Source organism: Pogoniulus pusillus, chromosome 12 (assembly GCF_015220805.1).
Source record: "Pogoniulus pusillus isolate bPogPus1 chromosome 12, bPogPus1.pri, whole genome shotgun sequence".
Taxonomy (NCBI): Eukaryota; Metazoa; Chordata; class Aves; order Piciformes; family Lybiidae; genus Pogoniulus; species Pogoniulus pusillus.
In genome coordinates, this window is record NC_087275.1 from 31,754,734 (window position 1) to 31,770,769 (window position 16,036).

The 16,036-nt window shown below is 47.5% G+C and overlaps 1 protein-coding gene across 3 annotated transcripts in view; it reads left to right on the forward strand.

Moving 5' to 3' along the window:
• Positions 1–16,036, forward strand: part of RPS6KA3 (ribosomal protein S6 kinase A3) — a 97,792-nt gene that overhangs the window by 15,084 nt on the left and 66,672 nt on the right. For 2 of the 3 annotated variants that reach the window (XM_064152032.1, XM_064152028.1), the window contains exon 2: positions 8,252–8,308. In XM_064152032.1, the coding sequence (XP_064008102.1) occupies positions 8,252–8,308 (57 nt within the window). Of the gene's footprint in view, positions 1–8,251; positions 8,309–11,096; positions 11,176–16,036 lie in introns of those variants that run through there. The other variant, XM_064152029.1, reaches the window with a different exon arrangement.

Consider the following 16,036-nt stretch of genomic DNA (forward strand, 5'->3'; position numbering starts at 1 on the left):
GGTTGAGCGCTGCGCACGGCGAGCAGTCCGCTTGAGTGCTGTGTACAGCAGGCGGTCTGCCCTCGGGCTGGCACGGCGGCCGGTAAGTGCCGGTGTCGAAACTCGTTGCTGGTCGTTACCTGTCTTCGGGCTCGATCGGGCAGGGTCAGGCTGCCGGTCGTAGGCAAGTCCCCGCTTAGGCGCTGTGCAAAGTGTGGTGGCACACAGAGGCAGTAAGGCGAACAGGGAGCGAACAAAGCAAAAGCAGCAGCGGCACCCAAGCAGTTTGCAGGGTTTGGAGCATTTTGGCGAGCGCCTTTGAGCAATAGCAACAGGTAAAACCAGCCCTGGAAGCAACCCTGAGTTACTGCTCCAGCAAAGGAAGATGCACAGGCCTGGGGTCGTGACCTGTGTTTGTCACAAAACAAAGCAAGCCGCAAAACGAGGCCAAATGTGGAGTCTGTGAGAGACTGAGAGGCGCCAAAGCTTTTGTCTGCTTTCCCGTTCCTTCCACCCGGCAAGAAGCGGGAAGGGGAGGGGGGGGGAATGGGTATTTGGGCAGGTGTTTAGGGCACGGGATGGATATGTGTTGTAGGCATAATTTGGACCTTCCACCACAACCGACCTCTAGACCAGGTTGCTCAGGGTCTCATCCAATCTGACCTTGAACGCCTCTAGGAAGGGAGCATCCACAACGTCCCTGGGCGACCTGTGCCAGTGTCTCACCACCCTCACTGCAAAGAATTTCTTTGTAATCTGCACTCAGTGTGCCCTCCTCAAGCTTCAATCCATTCCTTCTCTTCCTATCACTCCCAGTCCTTGTCAAAAGTCCCTTCTTGGCTTTCTTGCAGCCCACTTCAGGCACTGGAAGGCTTCTCTAAGATTCCCACAGAGACTTCTTTTCTCCAGGCTGAACAGCCCCAACTCTCAGAGCCTGTCCCTACAGAGGTCTTTCAGCCCTCTGATCATCTTTGTTGTCCTCCTCTGGACCTATTCCAGCAGTTCCATGTCCCTTTTATGCTGGAGGCACCAGAACTGGATGCAGTACTCCCAAGTGGGTGCACCCAAGAGCAGAGTAGAGGAATCTTAGTGCTCTCACTTCTTTGAATGCAGCCTGGGACATGGTTCTCTTCTGGGCTGCAAGTGCACATTTCCAGCTCATGATGAGTTTTTCATCAGCTGACACCTCCAAGGCCTTCTCCTTGAGTCTATTCCTGAGCCACTCCTCATGGGTCCAGTTCTAATCAGAAGAATAGGTAGAAACAGCATTAGGTTTGTTGTGTAAGTGCCCAAGATAGTAGAATTTTTGGATCTCTGGCAGTAAATGTTTGAACCATAGCTGTAAAATCATAATTTCCAAATGACATGAGGTCTGTGGATGTAGCTGCAGTGCATGGAGTGCAGCACATTGCCTGCTGCTCAATAAGTGGTTAACTGCTTGTGGGTGGCATGTGGGCTGCATTTCTTGTACTCTTTTACAAAGGATTTAGTATATTTTCTCCATACTGATACCCTAATTTATGCCACTAACTACTACCTTTTGGTTTCTTCCAGTGTGATAATCTGGATAAGGGAAAAAATGCAAACAACAAAATGTTTAAAAAAAAAACCAAACGAATGGAAGCCTCATACCAAAATAAAACCCCAAACAGAATTTAACAACAATAAAGCATGCATCCTGGCCTGCATCAGGAATTGTGTGGCCAACAGGACAAGGGAGGTTCTTCTGCTCCTGTACTCAGCACTGCTTAGGCTATACCTTGAGTGCTGTGTCCAGCTGTGGGCTCCTCCACTGCAGAGAGATGCTGAGGTGCTGGAAGGTGTTTGGAGCAGGGCAGCAAGGCTGGGGAGGGGCCTGGAGCACAGCCTGTGAGGAGAGGCTGAGGGAGCTGGGAGGGTGCAGCCTGCAGCAGAGGAGGCTCAGGGCAGAGCTCATTGCTGTCTGCAGCTGCCTGCAGGGAGGCTGTAGCCAGGTGGGGTTGGGCTCTGCTGCCAGGCAAGCAGCAGCAGAAGAAGGGGCCACAGCCCCAAGCTGTGGCAGGGCAGGTCTAGGCTGGATGTTGTTAGGAAGTTGTTGTCAGAGAGAGTGATTGGCACTGGAATGGGCTGCCCAGGGAGGTGGTGGAGTGGCTGTGGCTGGAGGTGTTGCAGCCAAGCCTGGCTGGGGCACTGAGTGCCATGGTCTGGTTGGTTGGGCAGGGCTGGGTGCTAGTTTGGGCTGGCTGAGCTTGGAGCTCTCTGCCAACCTGCTTGATTCTATGCAAACCAGACAACCCAAAAACCCAACCAAACCAAATCCACTTTGTGTAAACTGTCTTTTTCCCAGGAAAGTCCTAGAATTGACAGGCTTGGAAGGGACCCCAAGGACCATCTAGCTTGAGTAGTTGATTATATGTTCAGAGGTCAATGGGTCTAAACCTGTAATTTATGATTACTAGAAATACTGCTGGTTGATTTCCTGTTCTGTAGTTGATTGGCTTTTGTGTCAGAAATTCTGCCAGTTCATATGGGGAACATTCATTTACCAGCTGCCTAATGCAGATTCCCTGATGTTTGTCTGCTTTGTGCTTGATTAGGGGACCTGTAGGAAGTCTTTTTTGTTGCTGTCCATATGCCATCAGGAAAACTGCTGGAACCCAGCTTTAACTATTGATTTCTTCCATGTTAGTGAAATGTGACAACTGGTTTAAAAGGATTTAGGAATCAAATTTGTAGTGAACTGAAGGTGACTGTTTCCACTGAAAAATAGAGTATGAAGTGCCAGGGGAGGTCTAGGCTGGATGTTAGGAGGAAGTTGTTGGCAGAGAGAGTGATTGGCATTGGAATGGGCTGCCCAGGGAAGTGGTGGAGTCACCATCCCTGGGGGTGTTCAAGAAAATACTGGATGAAGCACTTAGTGCCATGGTCTAGTTGACTGGATAGGGCTTGGTGCTAGGTTGGACTGGATCATCTTGAAGGTCTCTTCCAACCTCCTTGATTCTATGATAAGTGGAAGCTGGGTGGATCAGAGTATGTTGTAGCCTACCTTTCTAAGTTATGTGCTCTCTCCTGACTGCTGATGTGTTCCAAGTGTCAGCAGAAGCTTTTTGTGGACCTCTTCTGTTATTTTTCCTATAGTTCTCTAATTTAATCATCTGAAGGATGTTCTTCTGGAGTCAGGGTACTGGAAATAAGCAGCACTTTGATCCACTGTGCCTGCTTAGTGTCCCATTATCAGGCAGAGTGCAGCTGAAGAATAGCCAAGGTCTGGAGTCTCAGTATTAAATTAGCCCAATCTACAGATGTGGAAGATTTATTCAGCCTCCTCTCATTCTGCATGCATCAAAGGATGATATCTAGTCCCAGTCTGTTGTGTCACTGAGACATGCCCTTGGCTCTAGTTACATGCTAGAGGGAGAATACGCCCAGCAGAAGGGAACACATTGCCTTTGCTCACCTCTTAAGCATGCTGCTGACCTCCTCACTCCACACTGCCACTTCCAATAGAGACCTTCTGGATTTACATTTGAACTCCTAAGAAAGGCAGTACTCTCCTTAGACTTCCTGAATACACAGCTGCTTTCTATTTAATGGGATTATATACCAGCAGGCCATAAATCATATATTCATATTCTTCTTTACCTTACATGGCCCACACTGCTCTGAGAAAAACTGGTTCTGCCATCCAGTGATTCCTTTGGCATAATCATTGCTTGAGTAGAGCCATTTGAAAAGATCTTGCTAATCCAGTGATCTGGCTCAGACAAGGCCACATGGCACACAGTTTGTTCTGAGTGCCAGCTAAGAGTTTGGAAAGCATTACTAGGGTTGAAGTGAAATGTAACTGAAAGCAGTGCAGGCTTGGAGAGAAAAACCAAGCTGTAAGAAACAGCTCACTGGTGTTGTGAAAGGTGACTGGGATGTCTGATTGCTTTCTGACAGACTGGTGAAAAGCTCAAAAAGTCAATGAGGTTAAAGATTAGAGCCTTTTTTAAACAAGAGGCTCACACCAAGCTGTCTCCTTAAGTTGACATGCTGGAGGGAAGGAATCCTTCCACAGGCTAGAGAGGTGGCCCCAAGCCAGCCTCATGAAGTTCAACAAGGCCAAGTGCAAGGTCCTAGACCTGGGTCAGGGCAATCTCAAGCATGAATTCAGGCTGGATTGAGGAGTGGCTGGAGAGCAGTGTGGAGAAGGAGGACTTGAGGGTGTCACTGGATGAAAAACTCACCAGGAGTCAGCACTGGTCACTGGCAGCTCAGCAGGCAGCTGTGCCCTGGGCTGCATCCAAAGCAGGGAGAGCAGCAGCACAGGGAGGGCAGAATGCCCCTCCAATCTGCTCAGACCACACCTGCAGCACTGCCTCCAGTTCTGCTGCCCCAGCATAAGAGGGACGTGGAGCTACTGCAGCAGGTCCAGAGCAGGCCAGAAAGATGCTCAGAGGGCTGGAGAAGCTCCCCTGTGGGCACAGATCGAGAGGGTTGAGACTGTTCAGAAAAGAAGGCTTTGAGGAGATCTTAGAGCAGCCTTTCAGTAGCTGAAAGGTAAGAAAGCCAGGGAGGGGCTTTTGACAATGGCTTGTAGGGACAGAATGAGAGAATGGATTGAAGCTTGAGGAGGGCAGATTGAGATTGGAGAATAGGAAGAAAATCTTTGCAGTGAGGGTGGTGAGACACTGGCACAGGTTGCCCAGGGAGGTCGTGGATGCCCCCTCCCTGGAGATGTTGAAGGCCAGGTTGGATGAGGCTTTGAGCAAGCTGGGCTAGTAGTAGAAGGTGTCCCTGCCCTTGACAGGGGGCTTGAAACTAGAAGATGATCTTTAGGCTTCCTTCCAACCTAAACCATTCTATGAATCTCTCATTTTTTTGTCTTCAGAGAGATGCTTGGCTCAGCTTTCTGACAGTGTATTACAGTTTCACCTATGTTGCAGTGGCATGAAAATAATAAATGGGAAATCTTAAAGGTTACTGGGAAGTAAATTCTTGTTTGACTTGCAGCTAAAGTACATTCTTGTTCAGCAGAACGACTGCTGTAGTGGGAATGACTACTCTGAAAGATCTGCATGTGGAGTCAGTTTAGAGCACATGGCTTTGATACACAAATTGCCCTATTTTAGGCCCCAGAGTTTAGCCCTCATTAGTTGTTAGGACATTTTAAACTCCTTTCTGGCTCAAGTCAGTTGCCTTATTTGTTCTGCTGGTTTTCTTCTTGTTTTTCTTTCCTATTGACAGGATATTTGGGGAAGATATCTTGCAGCATGAGCAGAATATAGAGATGTGGAGCTAAAACACAAGTGTTCATTTAAATACATGCCTTGGATTTGAGAGGAGAGAAAGTCTGGCACTTGCTAGTAATGATATGTATACACAATATGCTTCCTTGATTAAAAACACTCAGTTCTATTACTTAGCTCAGCTGGTATTTTCATGGTCCTCTATTTGATAATTGCAAGTGGTTGTGTGTCTTAAGGAAGGGTAATGCAATATTCATTGCCTGTACACTGAGGAAAAGATGCCACAGTGAGGGAAAATGAGGCTTTTTGTCACATCATCTTATCAAATTACCCTTAGCTGCATGAGCAGAAGGTTGTACTGACTGCCCTTAGCTGAGCTGCCTTAGCAAGGTTATGTTCACTTCTGTAGTAGCCTGTAACATCTGAAACTGATTCTTATTAGTTCTGCATCATGGAAAGAGGACTTACAGAGTAGAGTAGAGTCACACTCTAAGTATCTAGTATTTTCCTGACACCAGTTAAGATGTGAAAGTGGCAGTGCTACCATATGCCAGAACTCTGTGCTGGAGAAGCAGCCCTAAGCTCAGCTTTCTCCACCTCTCCACTCCTGTAACAAAAAAAAAAGCCTCTGTCATATGGGTGACCAAGTCGTAATTCTCATGAGTTGGCTTTATCATAGAATCAAGCAGGTTGGAAGAGAGCTCCAAGCTCCCCCAGCCCAGCCTAGCACCCAGCCCTGCCCAACCAACCAGACCATGGCACTAAGTGCCCCAGCCAGGCTTGGCTGCAACACCTCCAGCCACGGCCACTCCACCACCTCCCTGGGCAGCCCATTCCAGTGCCAATCACTCTCTCTGACAACAACTTCCTAACAACATCCAGCCTAGACCTGCCCTGGCACAGCTTGAGGCTGTGTCCCCTTGTTCTGTTGCTGGCTGCCTGGCAGCAGAGCCCAACCCCACCTGGCTACAGCCTCCCTGCAGACAGCAATGAGCTCTGCCCTGAGCCTCCTCTGCTGCAGGTTGCACCCCCCCAGCTCCCTCAGCCTCTCCTCACAGGGTTTGTGTTCCAGGCCCCTCACCAGCTTTGTCACCCTTCTCTGAACTCATTCCAATACCTCAACATCTCTGTCACTTGATAGAAAAGATTCTCCTTCATCCTTGTGCAAGCAGAAATTGTTAATGAAAAACACTAAGAAGGTTCCACAGAAGAGAGTTCCTGAAAACTGAACTGTGGGAAGGAAAGTGTAGAATGAGGCTAAAATCTCTGAATCTCTGAGCAGCTTTTTATTAGCTTTCTGACATCTAGAAAACAATTATCCATACAATCATGTAACTTTAAGTAAATTGAGTTCTGCAGAAAAAAAAAAGGATTAATTTGGCTATTCATCCTCTAGGGAAACAGTGCACAAAGGAATTGAAATTCTGCCTCTAGTCATCATGGAAAATGTAACCATTTCCAATAGTTTTTGTTGCTGAACTCATATGGAATTCCAGTTAAACCTTAGGAGCTAAGTAAGAATAATGCCCTAGGTGATACCTAGGTCAGAAACCAGGATTTTGGTTTCCTTGCAGCTTGCTAATATTCATGCTTGTTGTGTAAGCAAGGTCATTCTTTCTGGGAGAGATGGCTCTTGGAGAGTCTCCAAGTATAGCATCACTGGCCAGGAAAGGAAAACATTTTGTTGACCAATAAGATATTTAAGCTTTTAAAAAAAATCTTTATGGCTATATTTCAAATTAAAAAGCCTCTTTGTGTGTGGCTTATAAGAATGGCCCTTAGAGAAGTATAGAAAGGAGTAAATGCTGGCTAACAAAATCAGCATTGCAGTCACAGCTATGATAAGGTTATGCTGTAGGTATAAGTTCTTCCAGTAAACATGATAGGCTAAGGACTCACTTGCTGCATTGCATTCATGGAATGGCTGAGGTTGGAAGAGACCTTAAAGATCATCTGCTTTCAAGCCCCTTGCCATGGCCAGAGACACCTTCCTGTAGACCAGGTTGCTCAAGGCCTCCTCCAACCTGAACTTGAACACCTCAAGAGAGATGTTGAAGTACTGGAACATGTCCAGAGAAGGGTGATGAAGTTGGTGAGAGGCCTGGAACACAGTGAGGAGAGGCTGAGGGAGCTGGGGGTGTGCAGCCTGCAGAAGAGGAGGCTCAGGGCACAGCTCATTGCTGTCTGCAGCTACCTGTGAGGTTGGGCTCTGCTGCCAGGCAAGCAGCACCAGAAGAAGGGGACACAGTCTCAAGCTGTGCCAGGGCAGGTCTAGACTGGATGTGAAGAGGAAGTTGTTGTCAGAGAGAGTGATTGGCACTGGAATGGGCTGCCCAGGGAGGTGGTGGTCTGGTTGTTTGGGCAGGGCTGGGTGCTAGGTTGGGCTGTTGGAGCTTGGAGCTCTCTTTCAACCTGCTTGATTCTATAATTCCACCTCCAGGAACCTTACCACCCTCACTGGAAAGAATTTCTTCCTTATCTCCAGTCTCAATCTGCCCTCCTCAAGCATCAATCCATTCCCTCTCGTCCTACCACTACAAGCCATTGTCAAAAATCCCTTCCCAGCTTTCTTGTAGCCCCCTTTAGGTTGCTCTAAGGCATCATCTCTGTGCTGAACAGCCCCCAGCTCTGTCAGTCTGTCCCCATAGGGCAGGCTCTCCATCTATTTGATTTTCCTCATGGTCCTCCTGAGGGTCCTTAGCAAGAACTTATTTATCTTCTCTTTGTGGTGACTTTTTGCTGTTCGGTCTTCAGGTTTAACATTGTGGAAGTTGAAGTGGTGAGAAATAACATCTAGAAGTGTAGTAGTAAGGCTTCAAATGCCAGATTGGTTTGTATGTTTCTTACTGTGACTTCAGTTTGATAAACATGAGGATGAAAATGAGAGTGGCATTGCGTGCCAGCCTTGTGTGTTTGCTTTCAGTGAGTGTTTTTATAGCATGTGGGGAACACTTGATCCTGTACAGTAGCTTGCTGTAAAAGCACAGCTGCAGCCTATTGATTTGCTCTGCTTGGATTCCACATTTCCAGTAACTTTCTGTGTCTGTTTCTTCTTTTAACAGAATGGACAGCAAATTGTTGATGAACCTATGGGAGAAGATGAAATCAACCCACAAAGTGTGAGTAAAAGGTGGCTGTAATAAAGATACTGAAGTGCAGGATTGGAGCACACTGATAATAATACACAGACACTTTGCCACTGTTTGGTTACTATGAGGTGCAGACTAATATCCTTATTTTTGAGAGAGGTTCTTTCTTGCTAAGTCTTTTGTCTGCTTTGCTATCCTACTGTTCTGATGTACTTCTATGCTTTCCCTAGTAGTTTTAGTATGAAGTAGGATTTCCTGTCCCAAGCACAAAGCTTATGACTGGGTTGGGGCCTGAGAAAGTTCAATAATGACATGTAGCTGAATAGGAGGAGAGGTTGAGCAACTCTTATCTTAGCAAACCTCAAAACACATAGTTCTGTTTTATTGTCCACTTTTCCTGGTACCAGTGAGCAAAGTACTCCACTGGCTTCTGTTAGCCTTGTCAGGGCACAGGGGGCAATATTTTACATCTGAATTGCAGAGTATGCTTTGGTAATAGCAAAGCTTCCAGTCATGGTCATGTCACAACAAAGGATTCTCTCATGAGATTGCCACAGAGACTGAGTGGAAGGCTACAAGGATGATGAGGGAACTGGAGCACTGCCTGATGAGGAGAGGCTGAGGGACCTGGGGCTTGTTAGTCTGGAGAAGACTGAGAGGGGATTTAATACATGTTTATCAGTATCTGAGGGCTGTGGGATAGGCTCTGCTCACTGCTCCCTGGGATAGGACAAGCAGCAATGGATGGAAGCTGCAGCACAGGAGGTTCCACCTCAACACAAGGGGGAACTTCTTACTGGAAGGGTCCCAGAGCACTGGCACAGGCTCCTCAGAGAGGTTGTGGAGTCTCCTTCTCTGGAGACTTCCAAGGCCTGTCTGGTTGTGTTCCTGTGTGATCTGTGGTAGATTATATGGTCTTGCTCTGGCAGAGGGGTTGGACTGGATGATCTCTTTGGGTCCCTTCCAACCCCTGACATCCTGTGATCCAGTGTGTAACAGCAGCTATCACCTTTGTCTTTCCATGCTGTGGTAAGATTTCTTGGCTGTATTGATCTGTGCCCTTTAGTTGTTAACATTATTCACTTCACATTTTCCTTACTCACCTGTATAAAACTGGATTGTTTCCAGTGGAAATCTGTGTTAATCTGGAAGAGTTTTTATTCCTTTTCTCCATAGAACCAGGAAACCAGGATACACAGCTTTAGGTTCTTTTCCTGGGCTTCTGTTTGGAAAGAGTCACTTTAGAGTGCATTTAAGAATAGCAAAGCTAGTCCTTTGAGGCCTGGTGGTTGCTTAAGTCTTTCCTCCTGTGATATGGATTCCAGCTTTACTCTTGTGATGTGGGCTTGGCTAGAGTGGAAGAGAACTTCTTTCTGTTGGTTCAGAGCTGACAAAGCTAAGGACTACAGAAATGGTTACAAGGGGATACTCAAAGATGCTCCAAAAGGGGTGAGGAAGGACTGTGGGACTGTAGTTCCCATTGCCTTTGTCATTGCAAGGCATTAATTAAAGAAATTCTTAACCAAGGCTTCTTAAAAACAGAGATTGAGACTAAAAAGCAGATCACAGTCAGGAAGGAGCATTGATAATTTCAGTTCCTTTTCTTAATGTTTGAGAACTCTTCCAGTGAAGAAATATTTCCTAGCATCCAGCCTGGCATCCATCCTAACATCACCTGGCACAGCTTGAAATCTTTGTTGGTGTTGAGGAGAGGCTGAGGGAGCTGGGAGGGTGCAGCCTGCAGCAGAGGAGGCTCAGGGCTTAGCTCATTGCTGCCTGCAGGGAGGCTGTAGCCAGGTGGGGTTGGGCTCTGCTGCCAGGCAAGCAGCAACAGAAGAAGGGGACAGAGGCTGAAGCTGTGCCAGGGCAGGTTCAGGCTGGATGTTGTTAGGAAGTTGTTGTCAGAGAGAGTGATTGGCATTGGAATGGGCTGCCCAGGGAGGTGGTGGCGTGGCCGTGGCTGGAGGTGTTGCAGCCAAGCCTGGCTGGGGCACTTAGTGCCATGGTCTGGTTGGTTGGGCAGGGCTGGGTGCTAGGTTGGGCTGGGGGAGCTTGGAGCTCTCTTCCAACCTGGCTGATTCTATGATTCTAAAAGAGCAGTCATAGAGATTTCAAGGTGCTATGAGAATGGGAGCAAATCCTGCACTTTTGGTTCCTCCTCCTAACTGGCAAGGCCCTGCTATCTTTACCAGGTGCTGACAGATGACTTTCAAGTAGTTTAAGAAAAGAACAATATTTGTGTGATTAGAAGACAACATCAAAAAGACACAGTTTGTTCAGCTAGTCTGCATTGCACAGACTACAGTCCTTGCTTGAGATGTTGTTTGAACTAGAACATCTGTTTTGAGGGAAGTGCTCAGTGCTGTTTTGTTTGTTCCTCTCTTCTGCCTGGTGCCATCACTTCTTGATAATTTCCTCGTATGGAGTCTGTAACTTCACTTTCTTCCTATAAGCTGTTTTGTGTTGTATCTCTTAACCTTATCTGTTGTACTGGGAACTCCTGACAAGGGTTTGGACATGGAGGGTGACTTCTGTGAGAAGGAGTTGGGGGCTGCCCCATGGCATGGGACAGAGGATTGCAGGCAGCTGCTCTGGCCAGAGCTGAGCCTGTTGGCTAGGCTGGTGGTGTGCCCTGACCATAACATGTTTACAAAAGGGTAAGAACCACTGTGCAGCAGCTGCGGGAGTAAGGAGTGCATAAGTGAGAGCAAAACAGCCTTGTGGACACCAAGGTCAGTGAAGGAGGAGGGGCAGGAGGTGCTTCAGGTGCCACAGTGGAGATTCCCCCGCGGCTGCTGCACCACCCTGACACAGATTGTCCCCCTGAAACCAGCTGGAGGGCCATGGGGGAGATGCTATCAGCTCTGCAGGCGGCAGAGGACTCCACACAGGAGCAGGTAATGTGCCCTGAAGGATACTGCAGCCTGTGGAAAGCCTGCCAGGAGTAGTTTTTCTGATGGGAACTGTAGCCTGGGAGGGACTTGCGTGGGAGCAGTCTGAAGAACTGAGCTCCATGGAGAGAACTCACACTGGTGCAGTTCTTGAACTGTAGATCATTAGAAGGACCCATGCTGGAGCAGGGAAGAGCTCTGAGGAAGAGGCACAGCAGTTAGAATTACAAACTGCCTGCAGTTCCCCTTCTCAATCCTACCTGGACTGCTTGGGGGGAAGAGGTTAGAAGAGTAGGGAATAAAGGTATGAAGTTGAGCCTATGAAAAAAGGCAGGATGGGGAGAAAGGTGCTTTCACTTTTGTCTTTGCTTCTCACTTCCCTATTCTATTTTTAATGGACAACAAATTACATTTTCCCTAAGTTGGAACTGTTTTCCTCATCATGTTAACTGCTGAGTGACCTCCCCGTTCTTCTTGCAACCCGTGAGCAAGTGGCTGGCAGTCAGCTGAGGTTAACCCACCACAACTATTGAGTTTCTCTTTCAGTATGATACCTACAGCTTCAAAGTGGTGAGCTGCACTTTCTACAGATATTTCTGGAGTGCTGCTTTTTTGGGAAGCAACCTACTGGAACACAGTGTGACCCTCACTAAATTAAAACATGATTTCCATCATAGTATGGTTTGGGTTAGAAGGGAGCCCCAGAGGTCATCTAGTCCAACCTTCTTGCAGTCAGCAGGGACATGATCCACTAGAGCAGGTTGCTCAGAGCTTTGTTGAGCCTGACCTTGAATAACTCCAGGGTTGGGGCCTCAACTACCTCCCTAGGCAACCTGGTGCTGTATTTCAGCACCCTCAAGGTGCAGAACTTTTCCCTACCATCCAACATAAATCTTCTCTCCAACCATTGTCTCTCATCCTATCACTGCAGTCCTTTGTTGTATCTTTAATGCCTCAGACCTTATTTTTTTAGGACCTTATTTTGCATTTATTCCTAGGCTGTGCTGACTAAAATGTTGCTAATAGTGATGTTAAATCTGGGGGTGGGGGGAGATTAAACAGGAACTTACTACAGCTGCTCAGTCAGTTACAGCTGCTAATAAAACACTACTTCACCTGGGATGTGTGGTTATTGCAGTGTTTCATACCTGATTGGGTGCAAGATGAAGACTACCTTCAAATTGCCACTGAAACTCATTAAGGTTCTTCTGTTTGGCTTTGAGCATTTAGGTGGTCTCAGCACTAAGTGAGGACAGTAGGGTGAACAGGCCTAGTGTGTGCTCACACTTTGGGTAAGAAGACAAAATATTTTGGGGTGTATATAAGTTGTGCAGGTTCAGTTGCCATAGTTCTGTGCAGAGAACTGTGGACTGGTAACTATGGACCTGTTAGCCTCTCACCTCCACTTCTGGGAAGGTGATGAAGCAACTCCTCCTTTTTTTTCCTTCCCTCCATGTCATCAGGTGTTAGGAGAAGGTTACAGCAAACCTTTCAGTGACATCTTCTGATGGAGTTTCTCAGTGGTTTGGTCTGCACCCAGTGCCATAGGGTCAGCATCTTTTTTTCTGTGTCTTGGTCAGAAAATGGAATGATTTGAGAGTGTAAGCAACGTTAAGTCAAGCTGCTTGCTTGCTGCAGGATGAGGAAGCAGATGGCAGCCCTGAAAAGCCTGCAAACTAGCAGATGGAAACTGCCACACCCCCTGATTAATAGAATATTGCTGCTTTGGCTATGCAAACATATTTATTGTCAAGAGCAGTCTGTTACTCAGCTCTGGAAACTCCAGAAGGTATCTCTCTGTTCCTCAACGGCTGACCTTCAGCAAATGAGGGGTTCGTGTTCCTTCTGTGCACTCTTTGTTTCTTCCAGCTAATTGAGAGCAATCTGCACTGCAGAGCCCTGCTGGTCTAGCAGCAGAAGCACTTCATTTGCATTACTGCACTTCTCAGACACAGGGCATTGGGAGATTGTCAGTCTGCCTAATGGACTCCCCTCAAATGCTTTAACTGCTCAGGTTGGTGTGTAACAGTGAGCATCCCACTCTGGCATGCCCGTTTTAGTCAGTAAAACCTGTGGTTTCTACGTGTTCTGTACTGCTTTCAGAGTTCCCCCAGCACCTTTCAGTTCTTCTCTCTGTGGAGGCTGTGAGCCCATTCTCCTGAGTGTCTGGACAGAGCAAGTCTCATGACTTCTGCCTCTTCACTTTGGTAAATTCAGAACACTCAGTTCGAAAGACAAGGAGGGGAAGATGGGAGATGAACTCCCTGTACTTCTGCCCTAGAGAGGAGGAAATGCATTGGGCAAGTGGAGTTCTGCAATTGCCAGGGCACAGCAAATTCCCTTTGTTTTGGAGACAGTTGTGTTTGGTGATAAACACATACACCACAAATCCTTAGCCAAAGCCTTCAAGGTAAGAGGAGCAATTTGCTGTGGCAATTTGCCCTTGTTCTCACAAGCTCCCCTGTTGGGAGCTGCTGCCCTCTAACCTGTCTCCTCCTTACATGAAGGAATATTTGAAGGGGCAAGCTCTCTTCTGAGAGATTGTCCAAATGAATTCTGTAGCATATATCTTTATGTTTCTGGTTGGCTGGTAGTGTTCTTTGGGAACCACACAGGCTTTATTCTCCCAGAACAGAAGAAATTTCTTCCACCTGCTGCAGACCCATGCCAGTTACAGGAGAACTATTGTTGGGAAGTAACCCTGCTGACCCTCGAGCACTGTGCTTTGTTCTTCCCTGCGAGGTCATACAAAAGGTTTGGGAGAGCATTAGTCTGTAGTTGTCCAAGTGTTGCAGTTGAAATGCCTTAGTGCTGTCACCCTTAGCAGATACAGCTTTGCTGCAGCAGAATGCACCAGCAGAAGGAGAAGAAAATGGATGGTAATTTACTCACAGTATCTTTTTGTCTTTGAAGGACACTCTAAATCTTACAACTTCTGCTTTTAGCTCTCCTTGCTTACCACAGAAATTAGTGTAGAGCTTTGGAGGTTCCTGCTTTCAGTGTTCTTGGTAAGGTAAAGGCAGACATTTTATGGGAGAATTGTCTCCCATTTATTTCTTCCAGTTTGGTTCAAGTCTTTGTAGGGGCTCAGTATAATCCTCCACGACCCACCCTAGCCCCAGTGTTCAGAGTAAAAACCTACAGTGCTGTTAAACTACAATTCTTAAGGTGTTTCTCTTTGGAGGGGGAAGCTTAGCTGGAACTTTAAAACAAATGAGGAGAGAAAAGCTTCAAGTCATTGTTGTACTTATGAGGAGAGGAAAGCTTCAAGTCATTGTTGTACTTGCACTTGGAATCCTTGTGTTGCAGTAATGTCCTTGGATTCTAGAAGATCTATTTATCCAAAACCAAATACTGAGTCATCTTTCAGGCTGTGTTATTGCTGTTATAACAGAGGTTATTTCTTCCAAAAAGTCTAAAAGCACATTGGAAATGAGGAGTCAGTGTGCAGTAGTAGAATCATAGAATCAAGCAGGTTGGAAGATTGCTCCAAAATCATCCAGTCCAACCTAGCACCCAGCCCTGCCCAACCAACCAGACCATGGCACTAAGCAACACCTCCAGCCACGGCCACTCCACTACCTCCCTGGGCAGCCCATTCCAGTGCCAATCACTCTCTCTGCCAACAACTTCCTAACAACATCCAGCCTAGACCTGCCCTGGCACAGCTTGAGCCTCTGTCCCCTTGTTCTGTTGCTGCTTGCCTGGCAGCAGAGCCCAACCCCACCTGGCTACAGCCTCCCTGCAGGCAGCTGCAGGCAGCAATGAGCTCTGCCCTGAGCCTCCTCTGCTGCAGGCTGCCCTCCCCCAGCTCCCTCAGCCTCTCCTCACAGGGCTGTGCCCCAGGCCCCTCCCCAGCCTTGCTGCCCTGCTCCAAACACCTTCCAGCACCTCAGCATCTCTCTTGAATTGAGGACCCCAGAACTGCACACAGCACTCCAGGGGTGGCCTGAGCAGTGCTGAGCACAGGGGTGGGCAGAAGAACCTCCCTTGCCCTGCTGCCCACACTGCTCCTGAGCCAGCCCAGGATGCCATTGGCTCTGCTGCCCACCTGGGCACACTGCTGCCTCCTCTGCAGCTCCTCTCTCCCACCACCCCCAGCTCCCTCTCTGCCTGCCTGCTGTCAGCCACTCTGTCCCCAGCCTGTAGTGCTGCTTGGGGTTGTTGTGGCCAAAGTGCAGAACCCTGCCCTTGGCCTTGTTCAATCTCATCTCATTGGCCTCTGCCCACCCATGCATCCTGGCCAGGTCCCTCTGCAGGTCTCTCCTACCCTCCAACAGCTCCACAGCTGCTCCTGTCTTGGTGTCATCTGCAACCTTGCTGATGCTGGACTCAATCCCCAGGTCCAGATCATCAATAAAGATGTTGAACAGGACTGTAGTTACTTAATGCCTCTGTATCTGCTACAAGAATAATTGTGTATATGCTGTACATAAAATAGGAAAGGTCTCTCCCTGTGGATGTGACATAAATAAAGACAGAAAGGAGTACAAGAGAATACCAAACTAAAAAAGGCACAATTCTGCTTGTGGCCTCCTAATAAAGCCTTATTTCATGTCTGCTTTTGGGCAGAGGATCTTTGCTGACACTGGGGGGATAAATCATCCACTTGTGAAAGGCAAAGCTAGAAACTGATATGATAAAGAGAGAAGCAGCACCTTGTCACTGCAATAAATCACTGATTTGGTCTTCTGGAGAGAAATGACAATATGAAATATTGCAATAATGCAGATATTTGGAAGAACCCCCTCAAGGGACATAGGCTGGAGGGTTTGTCTGCTTTAATGTCCTGCACAGGAAGAAGCATGCAGTGGTTTGGTCATGGGACAGAATCACTGCCTAGAATCACCTGGATCTGTTTATAGCT